The sequence below is a fragment of the Penicillium macrosclerotiorum genome (genome assembly GCF_028827735.1).
Source record: "Penicillium macrosclerotiorum strain IBT 26536 chromosome Unknown utg000007l_segment0_segment0, whole genome shotgun sequence".
Lineage (NCBI taxonomy): Eukaryota > Fungi > Ascomycota > Eurotiomycetes > Eurotiales > Aspergillaceae > Penicillium > Penicillium macrosclerotiorum.
The window spans coordinates 867045-880951 of record NW_026643086.1 but is presented as its reverse complement, the minus strand read 5'-3'; the positions used below and the strand labels follow the sequence as shown (position 1 = coordinate 880951).

The following is a 13907-nucleotide window of genomic DNA, read 5'->3' as shown; positions in this document are numbered from 1 at the left end:
GAGAAGAATGAGAGCAAGAGGGAAGGGAAGAAGGAAGGGTGGAGTTTGTTGAAGGGGAGAAAAGAGAAGAAGAAGAGGAAGCGGAAGAGGAAGAAGAAGAGAAGAGGAATGGGGGACAGCAAAAGTCTTGGGGGGGGAAGGGAACCAGTTTGGGTTTGGTTAAAGAAGACCCGTTGGCCACTGCATCATCGGCCCTCGAGGACTCGACCACCAGAGGAACAGAGGGGGACGGGGAGTCGATAGGCAGTTCGATCGTGCGATCACAGCCCCTTCCTGCAGAACGAGAACGAGCGGACTAGAATGAGGACTCTGCTCACGCTGTTCTGCGGTGCTGCGGTTCTGCTATTGCGCTGTTACGCTGTTACGCTGTGCCGCTGTTTCACTATGGGCGTCGAGGGAACCGAAAAGGGAGTGCGAATCGTCTTCGAGGTGGAGCACCAACTTCATTAGTCGGGGATTAGGGGATTAGGGGAGACGCTGCGACTTCGCCGCCTGCAGCCGATCGTCCCCCATCGCGTCTGCCCATTACACCTTCTCTCCTTCGCCAGCTGCAGCTGCAGCTCCAGCTAGGACTCTGAACCTCTGCGACCGGGCACAACACTCGAATGCCTCTTGATCGCCCACGGACATTCACGTTCCCTCGTTCCGGTCGCAGTCGAGCCCGCCAACCCGCCAACCCGCTGACTCCACTGCAGTGGCGATCGCCTCGATCCGGCCATTCACCGTGCCCAACCCTGTCCAGTTAGCGCCCCCTCCACTCCCCCCAATGTCCAGCCAGACCGGTTTGATTGGGACGTGGGAAGCTCCGATAAGCAGACGAGGGAATCCCAATCCCTCCTCCCCAAAGCCGGGCCTCATTCGTCAATGGGTCGACAATGCATGACTGATCGTCCAACTCGGGATCCATGACAGCCCATGCCCATCATCTTTCTGTATTTGTCTGCCTAGTGACTGGCGACCGGCGCTCCGTGGACTCGTGAGGCAACAACAAAGTATCGGGGACGGGGGCGTCCCGCGGACTGCTCCACCGACTTGGTTGGCAAACCTCGCACCGCAGCTCGGTCATGACACCATACGTCTTCTCTCTTTCTCGGCCATCGCCATGATTGATCCTCTCAGGGCGCATGTCGATCGCGCCCTTGAGGCTGCCGGTATGGATGCGATTGATACTCTGCGGGCCTTTTTCATCCTCGCTGCCGCCACGGTATGTCCCGGATTGAGTTTGTTGTGATGGTCCCAAGGCATAGGGCATGATTACCCTGGCGCAAGCCGCTAACCTCTACGTCCCGTCGGTTCTCTCCCTTCTCAGACCGTCTCGATCAGCATTCCATCCGTTCTTCGCTCCCGCTTCCTCGTCTATGGACCGCGTGCGACCTCATCGAGCGCTGGCTCCCAACCAGCCGCCGCCCAGAGAAGCTCCGCGGCGACGGCGTTGCTCGACTACCTTGCGACATGGCAGGTGCCGCATAGCTATTTTATCCAGTTCTACATCGCCTCGGTCCTGTCCTCGGTCTTCTGGGCCGCGCAGCTGCTGAGCCGGGGCAATTTGTTCCAAGCCATCGCGGCGCGCGTGGGTGAGGCGCATCGCCAGCAGAGCATGACCGCCACGCAGGTGCTCATCTGCTGGCTGTTGCTCGCCATCCAGGGGTCTCGACGACTGTGGGAGTGTATCAGCTTCTCCAAGCCCTCCACATCCCGGATGTGGTTTGTGCATTGGTTGTTGGGGCTGGGGTTCTACCTGGCGGCCGGGATTGCCATCTGGATTGAGGGTTCAGGTACAACAATCACCCCTTCCCCCACCAAACCACATTCTGCAAGCCTGCAAAGCTCACCCTGCCCCTTCCCTTCTACCCATAGGCACGATACTCTCTCGATCCCTCTCCCTCTCTGACCTCCAGATGACCAACGCGCCCACCCTGCGGACCTTCCTCTGCGTGCCGTTGTTCCTGCTCGCGTCCGGCATCCAGCACGATTGTCACCACTACCTTTCCTCGCTCAAGAAATACACTCTCCCGGATCACCCAGTCTTCCGCGGTGTCGTCTGCCCACACTATGGCGCCGAGTGCATTATTTACCTATCCCTCGCGTATCTGGCCGCCCCGCCCGGCCAGGTGGTGAACAAGACCATGTTCGCGTGTCTGGCCTTCGTGGCTGTCAACCTCGGCCTGACCGCCCAGACCACCAAGCAATGGTACATGCAGAAATTTGGCCGGGAGACAGTGGAGGACTGGTGGTTGATGATCCCATACATCTACTAAGGACGGCGTCGTGATACACAGTGGAAGGGGAACCCCGCCAATAATGCAGGCTAGCACTCACAAAAGCAAAGAAGGAAAAGGAAGCCGAGATCTTAAAAAGAAGAACAAAATAAAATAAAAAAAAAAAGGAAAAAGAAAAAATAACCCCTCCCTCCCCTCCCCCCAGGCAATCCCTGTCTGTCTATCACCGCCCGCTCAGGAACTTCGCGGTATTCCCTATCTTCGCGACCTTCAGCACATCCCGAAACGTGAGACTCGTCCGGGTCTGCCGCTCATACCTCCCCATCCGGTACGGTTCCTGCTCTCCCAGGAGACTCCAGTTGCAAATGGTGTCCGGGCCTAACTCCCTGTCCGTCGTCGTCTCCGCGATGCCGTGCAGGAAATCCGTATAGAGCCGGCCTCGCGTAATCAGCAGGCTGCGCCGCTCCTGCAAGACCCGGAACTGGGAGTTTCGCGCGGGCGTGTCGCTGGCCGCGCTTGCGAAGCTGGAACTAGCACTGGGACCGGGTTTTTTCTCGTAGAGATCGAGCACGATCGGGGCCCCAAGGCTGACGGTTGCGACGAGGGGGTGGTACGCGGCGCCGTCCTCGTGTGGCATGATGCCCTGACCGGGGCGGTACTCGTTCACCAGGACGTGGTTGGGGGCGTGGTGTGGGGCATCATGGAACACGCGTAGCTCCGTGAAGCGGGGCTCGATGATGGGTGACACCAGCCAGCCTGGGAGGGGTGAGGCGAGCAGGGCATTCGATTTGGTCAATGGCGATGGCCATGTCTGCAGTCGTCGGTGAGAGAGGTGTGTCCAGCGAGGTAGCGGGGCAGATGCGATCTAGAGAGTCGAGTCAAGAGAGTCAGAGCAGAAAGACCAGGGACATCCCGTGATCTATATATCCAATGTAGCCCAGGCTGGGGAGATTCGCTCTATTCCACTGAGAAAGGTAGATCTCTAGTCTTCTTGTCTTTTCCCGGATGCATTTGCATGGGAGAGAAGGCTCCTTTCCAGCACCCCCAGCAATGCTCACCTTCTGCAACAACAGCTCCTCTTCCTCCTTGGAGATAAAGTTCGCAATGTAGAAGGCGTCCGCAGGTAACGAGACGATGCGCGCCGCTTCAAGATCGCCGGCCATCAGCCTGGAGACGGGCCGGGATCCCTCCTTGCCTTAGTGCAATCTCAAATGCCAGACCTGGTCAATACAGCCATGTACCCCCCCGAGAATCCAATTAATTACAAGCAACGACGAAGAGGCGAGAAAGCTCGAGGTCGGCGTCTCCGCATGTCACGAAACGGCGGCCTCAGGCATCAGCCCCACTTCGAAAATGCAGACATTCAAAGATCACTCGCGCACAACACTCGACTTGAGGTCCCTCGCTGTGCGAAGACTAATTTTCTGCGATTCCCAAAAGATTTGAAGCGTCTCACTGCATCCATTATGGGCCCCAAGAAGAACACCAAGGGTGCGGAGAAGAAAGGGACTGAGGAGAAGGGCAAAGCAGCAGCCAAGGGTTCTATGAAAGGCGGGCAGTCGATCAACGTGCGACACATTCTGGTACGTCTCCCGATCGTCCAGCACTCCGTCTATGGAGTGTGCTACTATCGGGCTCGGAGGTCCGAGAGTTTCTTTGCTTGTCGGCATCTGGATCCCAGAAATGCTGGTTCTGACAAGGCCATTCTAGTGCGAGAAGCATGCCAAGAAGGAAGAGGCTCTGGCCAAGCTACGTGAGGGCTCCCAGTTCAATGTAGTCGCGACCAATTTCTCCGAGGACAAGGCCCGGCAAGGTATGTAGCTTCGCTTCTGGGCCCGCAATACATCATCATGCTTGGGGTCGTGGCTAAAACTTCGTGCGTTGCAGGTGGCTCTCTCGGATGGCAGAGCAAGGGGAGTCTGGATCCTGCGTTTGAGGCGGTGGCTTACGGTCTGGAACCGAGTACCACGGCCAATCCTAAGTATGCAGAGGTGAAGACCAGTGCTGGATATCACATCGTCATGGTGGAGGGACGGAAATGAGGTGAATCATGTCCGGCTGAAGGATGATGAGCCTATCATGGATGATACGTATACGAGAGAAGAATCTTTTGTTAAGACATTTTGTTTTGTCATAAATTAAAGCAAGCTAGGTACAGGCCCTGGAGACCCTCCCAGTAAATCAGCAATTTCCGTGTTGAATCCCATTGAAATGATATGTAAACCCGTAAGACCCAGCCGTGTGGAAAAAGGGGCAAAAGACATATTATGTTTCACTGTGTAAGATGCAAAATTGACTCAGATCAAAAATCGGTAGGGGACCTCAGATCAGGACCCTCGAGGAGGGCGACAAGAGCATCGTTGGACAGGTTCTTGGCATTTTCATTCGCGAATGTACGCAAATGAGGGATTGTGGGAACGTCGAATAGTTCGATGGCGATGCCAGGAATGCGCTGGATCGAAACGATAGTGTGCATGATCTGAGACAGGCGGGTGTTGGGATTCAATTCAGCCAGGTGCGTACGAGCCTGCAGGATGGCCCGAAGAAAAATGGCCATGTCCTGGTTGGGCTCACTGTCTGGGGTAGCGCCCTCGACGTTGGACCGAATGACAAACTCGCGCAGCTCGGTCTTGGGAATATTCGGCAGCTTAGCTACGAGTTCACCGCGTGCACGCATGAGTTGGATAATTGCCGAAAGGGCTGTCTTCTCAGCCACGCTCTCAGGGGTGGAGAGCAGCTCGTTGTACATCATGATCCAAGCCCGGTGAGGCTCGGCCAGAAGATGAACGGGCTTTGTTTTGTGGATGCGCAGGCGCTTCTTCTTCTTGAATCGCCTCGCGTGCTCGGCCTTCCCGGTGCTGGGGTTGCCATTACCGGTGTTGTCTTTGACAGTGTCATTCCCGAGCTCTGCAGGAATAGGCTCAGTAGGAGTAGGCTCAGTAGCGGTGGTCTCAACATTGGCAGGTTCATCGATGACAAGCTCAACCGTGCCAGCCTCATCGGCGGCATCCACAACAATGCCAGTCTCGGTGTCTATCACGATTGTTTCAGGAAGGATGCTCTCATCCTCAAGCTTGATAGTATCACTGTCATCTTCGGCGTCCACTTCGACCTGGCCTTGGACAAAGACTTTCGTGTTCATGGGAGTGTTGAGACCCTCACATGTGGACTCATCAATCCGAACTCTTTCCATGAGCACTACAACATCATCCTTAGCTTCTTCGACGTTGGCGGCGGGATCCATAGTCTTCAGTTTGAGGGAATAGAAGTGTTGAAATCAAATTCTGTACAATAACGAGAAGTGGAAGAGCAGAGGAGGATGGGTGATAGAGGATGGGCGAAGAGCGAAGTGAGAGGTGAGAGTCAAGTTGATACACGATCTAATTACCAGAGGCGGAACAGTCGCACGACGGAAGGTGCGACGGAAGGTGCGACGGAAAGCTCAACATCAGTTGAAGCTCGTTACGTACGATTGCGAGCCTCCAATTCCGATGTACAAGGGATCAACGGCGAGTGTTTCTTTCCAGAAACCAACCTAAGGCGTCTGCGTATCAGTTGCAAATGATAGGGCAAGGCCGACGATTTCCTATCTTTTATAAGCTGTCAATTGATATTGGATATCTAGGAATTGTTATATAGACAATGTTTTTCTATCAAACATCAATGGAAGAGGCAAATCCCAATAACCCCACTACTGCTTTTTCTTTGCAGCTTCTGCCTTAGCCTTCTTCTCCTGCCTTTGTACTACCGCTTCCGCACCAATTCCGCCAAAGACCAGAGCAATGCCCAGCCACTGACCCGTCTTCAATGAATGGCCAAACCAAAATACGCTGAGTAGCATGGTGAGCATCTTGCGAGTGACGGTTACCGTGACCAGAAGCAGAGACGAGAAGCGTGAGAGGGTGTAGAAGATAAAGAGTTGGCCAACAGCACCACATGCCGCAAATCCAAGCACATGCTTCATCGCCTCCGGGTGGCGCGAGAGAAACGAGATGGCCGAGTACAGCTCCGTCTCTGTGGAGGGGGGAATCGGGAATGGGAGTAAATTATGCAGGATTCCACTCTGTGAGATATGCGGCATGATAAATAGATATGCCGCAGTCAGGGCAGTAGATAGGACGTTTTGTGCAACCATCATTTGCGGTCCAGTGAAGCGGGTGTAGAGCTTCGGCGAGGTAAAGACGTGGTCTTGCGTCGTGTTGGTAAGACCATCTAGCAGGAGATTGATAGATAGCAGAAAAATGCCCCACAAGGACGAGCCCGACTGTTTCGATGCAGACGCGGCAACCTTCTTGCTGGTTCCCGGGTGATGTAAAGTAAATGTAGCTACACCCAGAGTGACCATGAGCACAACACCGTACTTGTACAGAGGGTATTTCTTCCGGAAAATAGTCAAGTGGAGGAGCATGACAGGAAGGAGCTTGCAAGACTTGGCAAGAATGAATGTCAGGTAGTCAATGTGCGCAAGACTGGCATATCCAAATGGCGACGCCAGCGATGAAGAAATGCTGACCAGGAGTAACGGGAAAAGGATGCGACGGGTGGGGAAGACCGAGGGGACTCTTTGACCCTTGGCCGTAGATAAGAAGAGGTAGATAAAGCCGGTGATGGCCGCAAATGAAGATTGTATTGTGTTCAGTACGAGCGAGTAAGTGAAACGCTCTGTCGGAGGCTCTGGCTCCGCGGCGGTTGCAGCGCGGATGGGATAGGTAGTTGTGGTGATCGCTTCCTGGAGAACACCCCATGACAGGCTTTTGAATCGTTAGTGTTCCTTTCGGCCCTTCTTCAGATATTATCTGCCAACTTACAATGCCGCATATATACCAAGGACACAAATCAGAAGCTGCGTCAATCCAGGGCTGTCGGCGACGGGCTCCTGCGCCGCCGCCGAAGTAGGCGCATTTGCAAGGACGTTCCCGTTGGTTCCTGTATGGTCTTTTATATTTCCATCTTCATGTTTCAAAGGGACATCCGTTCCATCGGAAAGGGTATGCATCAACTGCGACGAGGGATTGCGCTGGAGCGGGTTTGTTTGCTTTTGTCGGCCCATTGCGACAATCCCGGACTCGACACCCGGAGCAGATGTGGAAGAGATTTCAAGAAATGAGGTAGGAGCAGCCACTAGTAAGAAACAAGACCGTTCTTTGAGGGCGTGGGATATTGACAAGGGGCTTTTTCACTGAGCCCTGGAGGAGCGGAGTTGAAGAAAAAGATGATGCCATGTGTTCTTAGTTCGCAGCTTATCAGCAATCAGTGATCGCCAGGGGGCCCCACTCAAACCCTGGAAGCGCTGCACCACGAGAGCCGGCTGCACATTCTGGTCGGCCTGAGTTTGATCGAGAAACCCCCGGGTTGACTCTGTTATCAAGTCTTGAAGATGTAAGTATCAAAACAATCCCTGATTATACCACGGTTTCCAGGGAGCGGTGTAGTGATACAAATCCACTTACAGCAGGCGGTGAGCGACGACTTTCCATTTTGCAGGTTTTCATCAGAAGCCGCGGAGCTGCAAGTCATCCGGGGTCAACGATTACTAGAGGTCATTCTACCCCACCTAGACCTGCTCAGAATGGCCCTTGAAGAACATAAAATGATTCCTCCGAAGCCCTCGGCCCTCACCCAGCTCATCGAGTCCGTCTCTGCGTCTGAAAACCCATTCGCTGCAACAACAATCCAGGTCCTTCATAACCTCCAACACCAGCATTTATGGACTTCGCTGCAGGTTCATGAATTGGATGCAGCTTCGGCAACCAATGGACTCTCAATGCTGATATCCGGAATATCCCCGCATCGCGTCTATACCCACCCCGATGAGCAGCTCTACATGCTGGAACAAGGCATTCGAGAAGATGACCTCCCAGCGGAGAGACTCTTTGTGGTCCCGACAGCTCATGGACAGACATGGAGTTTGAGTCGCATGGCTGCGGTCTTCGACGCGCTACCCAGGGCTGAGACCTCATCATCTGAGGATTCGAGCTTGACATATAGGGCTGAAGATCCGGAAGATCCTGAGAAAGCCAAGAAACTAGAGGCATACAACAAAAGAAGGGAGCAGGCTCAAGCTACCAATGAATGGGGCTCAAGGAGAGTGCTCCTTGCGATGGTGGATCGGAATATGGGCGGAGAAGGAACAGTGGTTTATTACGTCGTGCAAGAGGGCGAAGTGAAGCCACGACAAAACTAGACCGTGTCAAACTAGCCTAAGGGGAATCCAGGCGGCAGCACCAGACATACATGATCAATCTGTCTTGAAAGATATTTGCAGAGAAGCGCGGGACCGCATGCATATTTACGCCGAAATTGATACACGAAATACGTACCTCAAGAATGGGGGCCACCGGGTATCGTGCTGTCAGAAAGGAAAGGGAGACAAAGAATATGCAACACAATTATTAAACGGGGGTGGGATGTCCAAGAAAACGAAAGAACCGGTCCATGTTCAACCCAGCAGGTTATCGCGGCCGTTTTTAGAAACCTGCTCCTGCTCCTGTTGACAACTGGAGCAGTACCGATCATACCATTCCTTCACGTTGTCTGCATTTTCGGCGAAGATACGTTCAGCTTGGGCCATCTGGGCTTCTCCATCGGCTTTTCCTTCTCCAAGGAGAATCTCGACTTGGCGACATCGTCGGAGCTCTTCGCGAAGCCATCGTTCCCATTCATTTTGAATCACTTCCTTTTCAATGCTGTTCACCACACGCAGAGCGACAAGTAGATTGTGTCGGTACACACCGAGGCGTTCGCGCGTCTGGAGGAAGCGTTTGGTGGCGCTCTTGGCGACTGCATCACGAGGGCCTGATGTGCTAAGGGAGAGAGGAAGCTCCGCGTACCGTGTGGTGTGCTCATGGAAGGCACCAAAGCAGGTACTTGAGTTGGCATTATGGGGCCAGAGGGTTGAGTTGGCAACTGCTTCGTCGATATCTCGGATATAAATAGCCTTACTCATGACCAGATTGGGCTGTACACCGATCCTGGCCATGAAATTGCTGGCATGTCTCTCGTGCCACCAGTCCCAGGTATCTCGTGAGGAGTAGAATCCATTCATGAGAACGCTGGTTATCAACAAAACCAGTAATATCCGATATGCACTTACGGTTTTCACTGTCCAGCGGACCACACCAAAAGACGACATCATCAAGAATGATACCGTGCTTTCCATAAAAGACAGGAATGTTTCCAGGAGGAGCTGGGGCATGGTGCGCTGGGTCCTTTTGCGTGGTTCTATCTTCAAATTGCCCCCAACACCACTGAATTGGGAAACATTGTTTTGGCGCCCGACATGACCAAATATTGTAATGGCCTTTTTAGTACGGCTGTGTGCGCCTAGGCGTCGAACTTGGTCACTCACGAGATCCACGAGATCCAGAGCATCTTGCTCTAGATCATCATAAGCTCTTTTGTCAATAATATCTAAAATAATCATGAGAAATTAAATCGAGTTTGCATATAAGTATTGTGACTTACTCCTAAGGCCATACGGAGACCTGAGCCACTCAACCTTGGTGTAAATTGCAAGCTTGCACTTGGATTTAGCCATGAAGGTGATCACTACTTTGCTCACAAGACGGAATGACCGACGCAGAGGGAGATGCCACGGCGTCCGTTTATCAGTAATGACATAGCATAGGTGGTCGTTTAGAACATCAATGATCTGGTAATCAAATATCGCATTTTCATGAGTTCGTCCTGAATGAAACCCACGTTAATAAATGGTGGAGAATATAGGCCAAGAAAGGTCTGGACAATCTCCGCATGCTGCTCATTTGTCCAGAACATTTGGCAATGAATGACAATATGCAGACTTGCTCGCAGAGTATTTCTTCTTTCCCCCGAAATGGAAATAAAACCTACCAAAAATATCGGCCGTGTCTATGAGATACTGAAATTCTCGCCTCAGGTGTCTGGCTTCTGTGCTAGCCCACGGTCCTTGCTTGATGTCTGCATCGAATGTTAGTAAATTGGATTTAGGATTTTGATATCTGCGTCTGGAGATAATGGTCGCGAGAAGTTTCCGGTCATAAATCATAGCCCTGGCTCCAACTGATCGACCAAGCTGGCAGACTCAAATGTGGGGTTTTTGATATAGAAGAGAGAATGCGATGATTCCAAGATGTCAATAATCCGGGAATCCAGCTGCTCGCGAGAACAGGGTCTCCTATGGTAGTAGTCATAAAAGGATACCGACTCCTATCCTCAGGCGACTGCTCTTCCGATCCCCTGATCGAGTTCATCGGCGTGTTCGCTTATCAGGAGCCAGGGCTATTTGCAGCCAGAGAAACCACAGAGAGAAGTTGAAAACAGTGGAATGTTGCTTGACATACCTCGCGCGAGTCTCTCGTGGAGCAAAAGTTGCCATACTGCACTTTTATCTCCAAAAAGGATATGGAATAGAGCCTTGGGGCTGACATCGAGGACCTTTTCTGTCACCAGCTTGAGATCGCCCTGTGGGACATACTCGACTGGTTGAGTCGGGAGCTTGAATTTAGGAATATCGCGTCCACGGCCGCCTTTGCCATCTAAATCGAGGTCTTTATCGATATAAATGGGTACGCGAAGGTCTTTTGCCGTGCCGTATGCTGCATGATTTCTACCATCGCCGGTTTGGTCTGCAACTCCCGAGGAAACATCCTCCCAGCTATCTACACTGGAAGATCTGATCGGGGAGCCATTATCCATCCTAATCAGTTCTTTGATGATACCTTCGAGTGTCAAGGTCTCTGAAGTTATTGATGAATGGATTAGGAAATTGAGACGCCTCTCAAGGAGACGGAGTGGTTCGAGGAAGGTCTTGATCGTAATGCGCCCTGGAGTGTCACTTCCAAGTGGAGGGATGGTATGGAGGAAAAGGAAATCACAGTCTCTGCCCGAAGCAGCGGTTACTTCTTTGATACTCTCCAGTGAGACACTCGTGGTCAGCACAAGTCCGAAATGGTGGCTGTAGAAATAGACATTTCGAGTTGTGACATAGGCTCTGCCTGGGAATTCTTGCTGGTCATTCGGGCTCCATGTTGCCCTGAATACCAGAACGAGAGCCTCTTCTTTCTTGACGTCCGGGAAAAGCAAGCGGAACTGAGCATCCTGGATCCTCAACTGCATCGGGTATATACTAGGATACTCCGTTTCAGTAGGCGTGATACCCAGGGCTGCTCTTTGTATCTTGGAAGTGTCTCCATCAAGGCTGACAGTCTGTCTGTGGCGTGGCCCCGATGGCTGTCTAGACGATAACGCACTCGATGATTCGACTTTAGTCGTAATACCCCCCGAATCACTCATAACTGACTCCGGTCTCCCTTCGGATACCATCTCATGTTCCCCATTTCCATTGGTTTGCAGAGGTTTTTCGCGCTCTAATTTATTGATGAAGCCCCAATTTGAACTTCCCCATAGATTTGCCATCATGCCACTAGGCATGCCTCCAGTGCTGTCAACAAGGCCAAGCCCAATGCCCCGTTCATTGCTCACTACTACTGCAGCCTTGCTCATGCTTGTAGGGGCCGGTGGATTGGCAAGAGTGGCAGGGGCAAGATTCGCTCCCTGTTCCTCGAGACTGCTCGAGCTTCGACCACGGTTCGCATCGCCATCCTTAGCATTGGTCGTATTCACGCCATTGTAGTTAAGGAGGTTGTGGCTAACAGAAATGAGGCTGGCAATGCCACCAGCAGGTCCTGGGATGGAAGGAGAGGACGGCGCAGCATTATTCGACTTACGGTGGAGGTCTAACTTCTGGATGATTCGAGCCGTATGCTCTCTTGCGTGGTCCCTAGTGGACCCTTCGCTTTCTCCTCCAGTAAGCCGTCGACCACCAAAATCAGTGCTGTTCCTGAAGGCAAGCCCATCACGGTCCGGGACTGGGAGGGTTGAGCTCCGTTCTACCGCCGACTCGTCGTTTGGATGAGGTGTGAGCGAATCCGTTGGATCTGCAGTGAATTCAGGCGCAGGGGGCTGGGAGATAGAGAAAGCAGGGTCTTGCACTGTCATTTTGCCGGATATCGACAAGTCTGTACTGGCAGGGTTTTCCAACGCTTTCTGCTTGGCAGCTTCGAAGGCACCGATCCACTCCATCAATTCCTTTTGTGTTTCGGCCTGGAGAATGATGTTGTTGCTCTTGGTCTTCACCTGAAAACAGAATCGTCGCTCCTCTTGGAACGCAGGGCGAACACTGCACAAGAGCACGCCAATTCGTTCACTCTCCTCGACACCGCCGGTGCGCGCACCTTGCACAAGACATCCGAATATTCCATGTTTCAAGAAAGCCCACCGCCTGACCCAGACGGTACGAGATGGTCGCCCTGACAGTGTTCGTAGATTGACCCAGCCTTGTTTCTCGGGTCTGACATCCGTGCCCATGTTGAGCGCGGACAGAGGGCGGGAGCCGAGGTAAGGGACTGTGGAGATAGAGTAATCCTCCAGTTCTCGAGGTGGCCTGGCCACCAATTCTGCAGCTTCTTCGATTTGCTTCCTGGTTGCATAAAGCTCTCGTTTGGCGGATCGATCGCTCCCTTCCATTTCATGGACCCAGCCCTTGATGCGATCCATCTCAGTTGTCCACTTTGAGAATGTCGAGCTATTATTATTATGGAACAGCCGGAATTCCCGCCATTGATCGAAAGAAACCCGGACAAGAAGCCTGTCAAGTGCATTGCGGATCTGAGGTGCTTGCACCGAGAAATCCATAGAGGCATTCAGGTAGGCTTTTCGAGCTTCGTGAAGCTGAAACGCTTCCTCTCGTAACGCAGAGGCCTCTTTTGACTTAGATTGTGACGCATATCTAGATTGTAGGTAATCGTATTGTTTTTGCGCGTGCTCTAGAGCCCGACGAGTTTCCTTAAAATCCGTTAGAACAGCACGCCCAAAAACCCGGAATACGTCAACAGTGCAAACCTAGCACTTACCTTGAAGTGGCGCAAGTCTTCATGAATAAAGACTCGAATAGGTTCCGCAATCAACGACTCCATTTTCTTGGTAGCCGTCACCAACCCGTTCCAAAGGTCCTTGGATCCTTCCCCGCACCGCCTCATCGCCAGCAATGTATAATCATGATCGACAACAGCCTCGGACACAACGAGTGGATGGGTAGAATATGAGAGAAAGCCGCTTACGACACTTTCCAGCGCCGTTACCTCGGAGGTGAGCTTTGCCGCAGCTCTGGCGTATCCGTCAAGCCATTTCTCGATGAATTCGATTTGTTCACAGAAATGGAGGGTTGTCGCTCGGAAGGTCGGGGAATCGAGGGCGGCTTCTTTGAGACCGACGGGGCTAGATATTTGAAATTCCATGAGCATTGGGAAACAGAAGAGGCACACATGAATACCTACACCACGCTCACGAGCTTCCCGACCTCGGGCAACGGGGTCTGCGATTGAGTCGACATCTAGTGTATGCCTCCGGCCATACACTTGACGCGATCAGGGGGAGACCGAAACGGTGTGAGGGGCCAGCAATACCCTACCCAGCACCAGATCAAGTATAAAAGGAGGTGAAAGAGGCGGAGGGAGCTGGGAAAGACCTGCCCATTTGAAGGTAAGCGGCGTTGTCTAGGCGCCTTTGACTTGGCTGGCGATGATTTAATTGGCTACGTCAGTGAAGCCCCCGGAAAATCCGCGCCCTGGTTTTCAGGCACTAAGAGCCTTATTCAGGCAAAAACAAGTGAACGGTTTCCATGGTGAAAGGCGGTGTGAGATTTTTTTT

General features: G+C 52.6%; 7 protein-coding genes across 7 annotated transcripts; 3 read left to right on the top strand and 4 right to left on the bottom strand.

The window, feature by feature from the left end:
- Positions 1–1102: 1102 nt before the first annotated feature.
- N7462_007140 (putative 3-oxo-5-alpha-steroid 4-dehydrogenase) lies at positions 1103–2258 on the top strand (the record flags this gene model as incomplete). The annotated part of the gene is made up of 3 exons (XM_057078858.1): positions 1103–1204; positions 1310–1775; positions 1858–2258. The coding sequence occupies 3 exons, from the start codon at positions 1103–1105 to the stop codon at positions 2256–2258; spliced, it is 969 nt and encodes a 322-aa protein (XP_056931528.1).
- A 184-nt stretch (positions 2259–2442) lies between these two features.
- N7462_007139 (uncharacterized protein) lies at positions 2443–3382 on the bottom strand (the record flags this gene model as incomplete). The annotated part of the gene is made up of 2 exons (XM_057078857.1): positions 2443–3084; positions 3278–3382. 2 exons carry the CDS (start codon positions 3380–3382, stop codon positions 2443–2445), a joined length of 747 nt encoding a protein of 248 aa, XP_056931527.1.
- Positions 3383–3685: 303 nt separating this feature from the next.
- On the top strand, positions 3686–4261 carry N7462_007138 (peptidylprolyl isomerase; the record flags this gene model as incomplete). Its single annotated transcript, XM_057078856.1, has 3 exons — positions 3686–3802; positions 3930–4032; positions 4107–4261. 3 exons carry the CDS (start codon positions 3686–3688, stop codon positions 4259–4261), a joined length of 375 nt encoding a protein of 124 aa, XP_056931526.1.
- A 260-nt stretch (positions 4262–4521) lies between these two features.
- Positions 4522–5463, bottom strand: N7462_007137 (uncharacterized protein; the record flags this gene model as incomplete). The annotated part of the gene is made up of 1 exon (XM_057078855.1): positions 4522–5463. The coding sequence occupies one exon, from the start codon at positions 5461–5463 to the stop codon at positions 4522–4524; it is 942 nt and encodes a 313-aa protein (XP_056931525.1).
- Positions 5464–5910: 447 nt separating this feature from the next.
- Positions 5911–7269, bottom strand: N7462_007136 (UDP-galactose transporter HUT1; the record flags this gene model as incomplete). The annotated part of the gene is made up of 2 exons (XM_057078854.1): positions 5911–6970; positions 7028–7269. The coding sequence occupies 2 exons, from the start codon at positions 7267–7269 to the stop codon at positions 5911–5913; spliced, it is 1302 nt and encodes a 433-aa protein (XP_056931524.1).
- A 519-nt stretch (positions 7270–7788) lies between these two features.
- N7462_007135 (uncharacterized protein) lies at positions 7789–8403 on the top strand (the record flags this gene model as incomplete). Its single annotated transcript, XM_057078853.1, has 1 exon — positions 7789–8403. One exon carries the CDS (start codon positions 7789–7791, stop codon positions 8401–8403), a length of 615 nt encoding a protein of 204 aa, XP_056931523.1.
- A 255-nt stretch (positions 8404–8658) lies between these two features.
- On the bottom strand, positions 8659–13590 carry N7462_007134 (uncharacterized protein; the record flags this gene model as incomplete). Its single annotated transcript, XM_057078852.1, has 6 exons — positions 8659–9629; positions 9684–9905; positions 10071–10157; positions 10541–13043; positions 13112–13475; positions 13535–13590. 6 exons carry the CDS (start codon positions 13588–13590, stop codon positions 8659–8661), a joined length of 4203 nt encoding a protein of 1400 aa, XP_056931522.1.
- Positions 13591–13907: the final 317 nt, after the last annotated feature.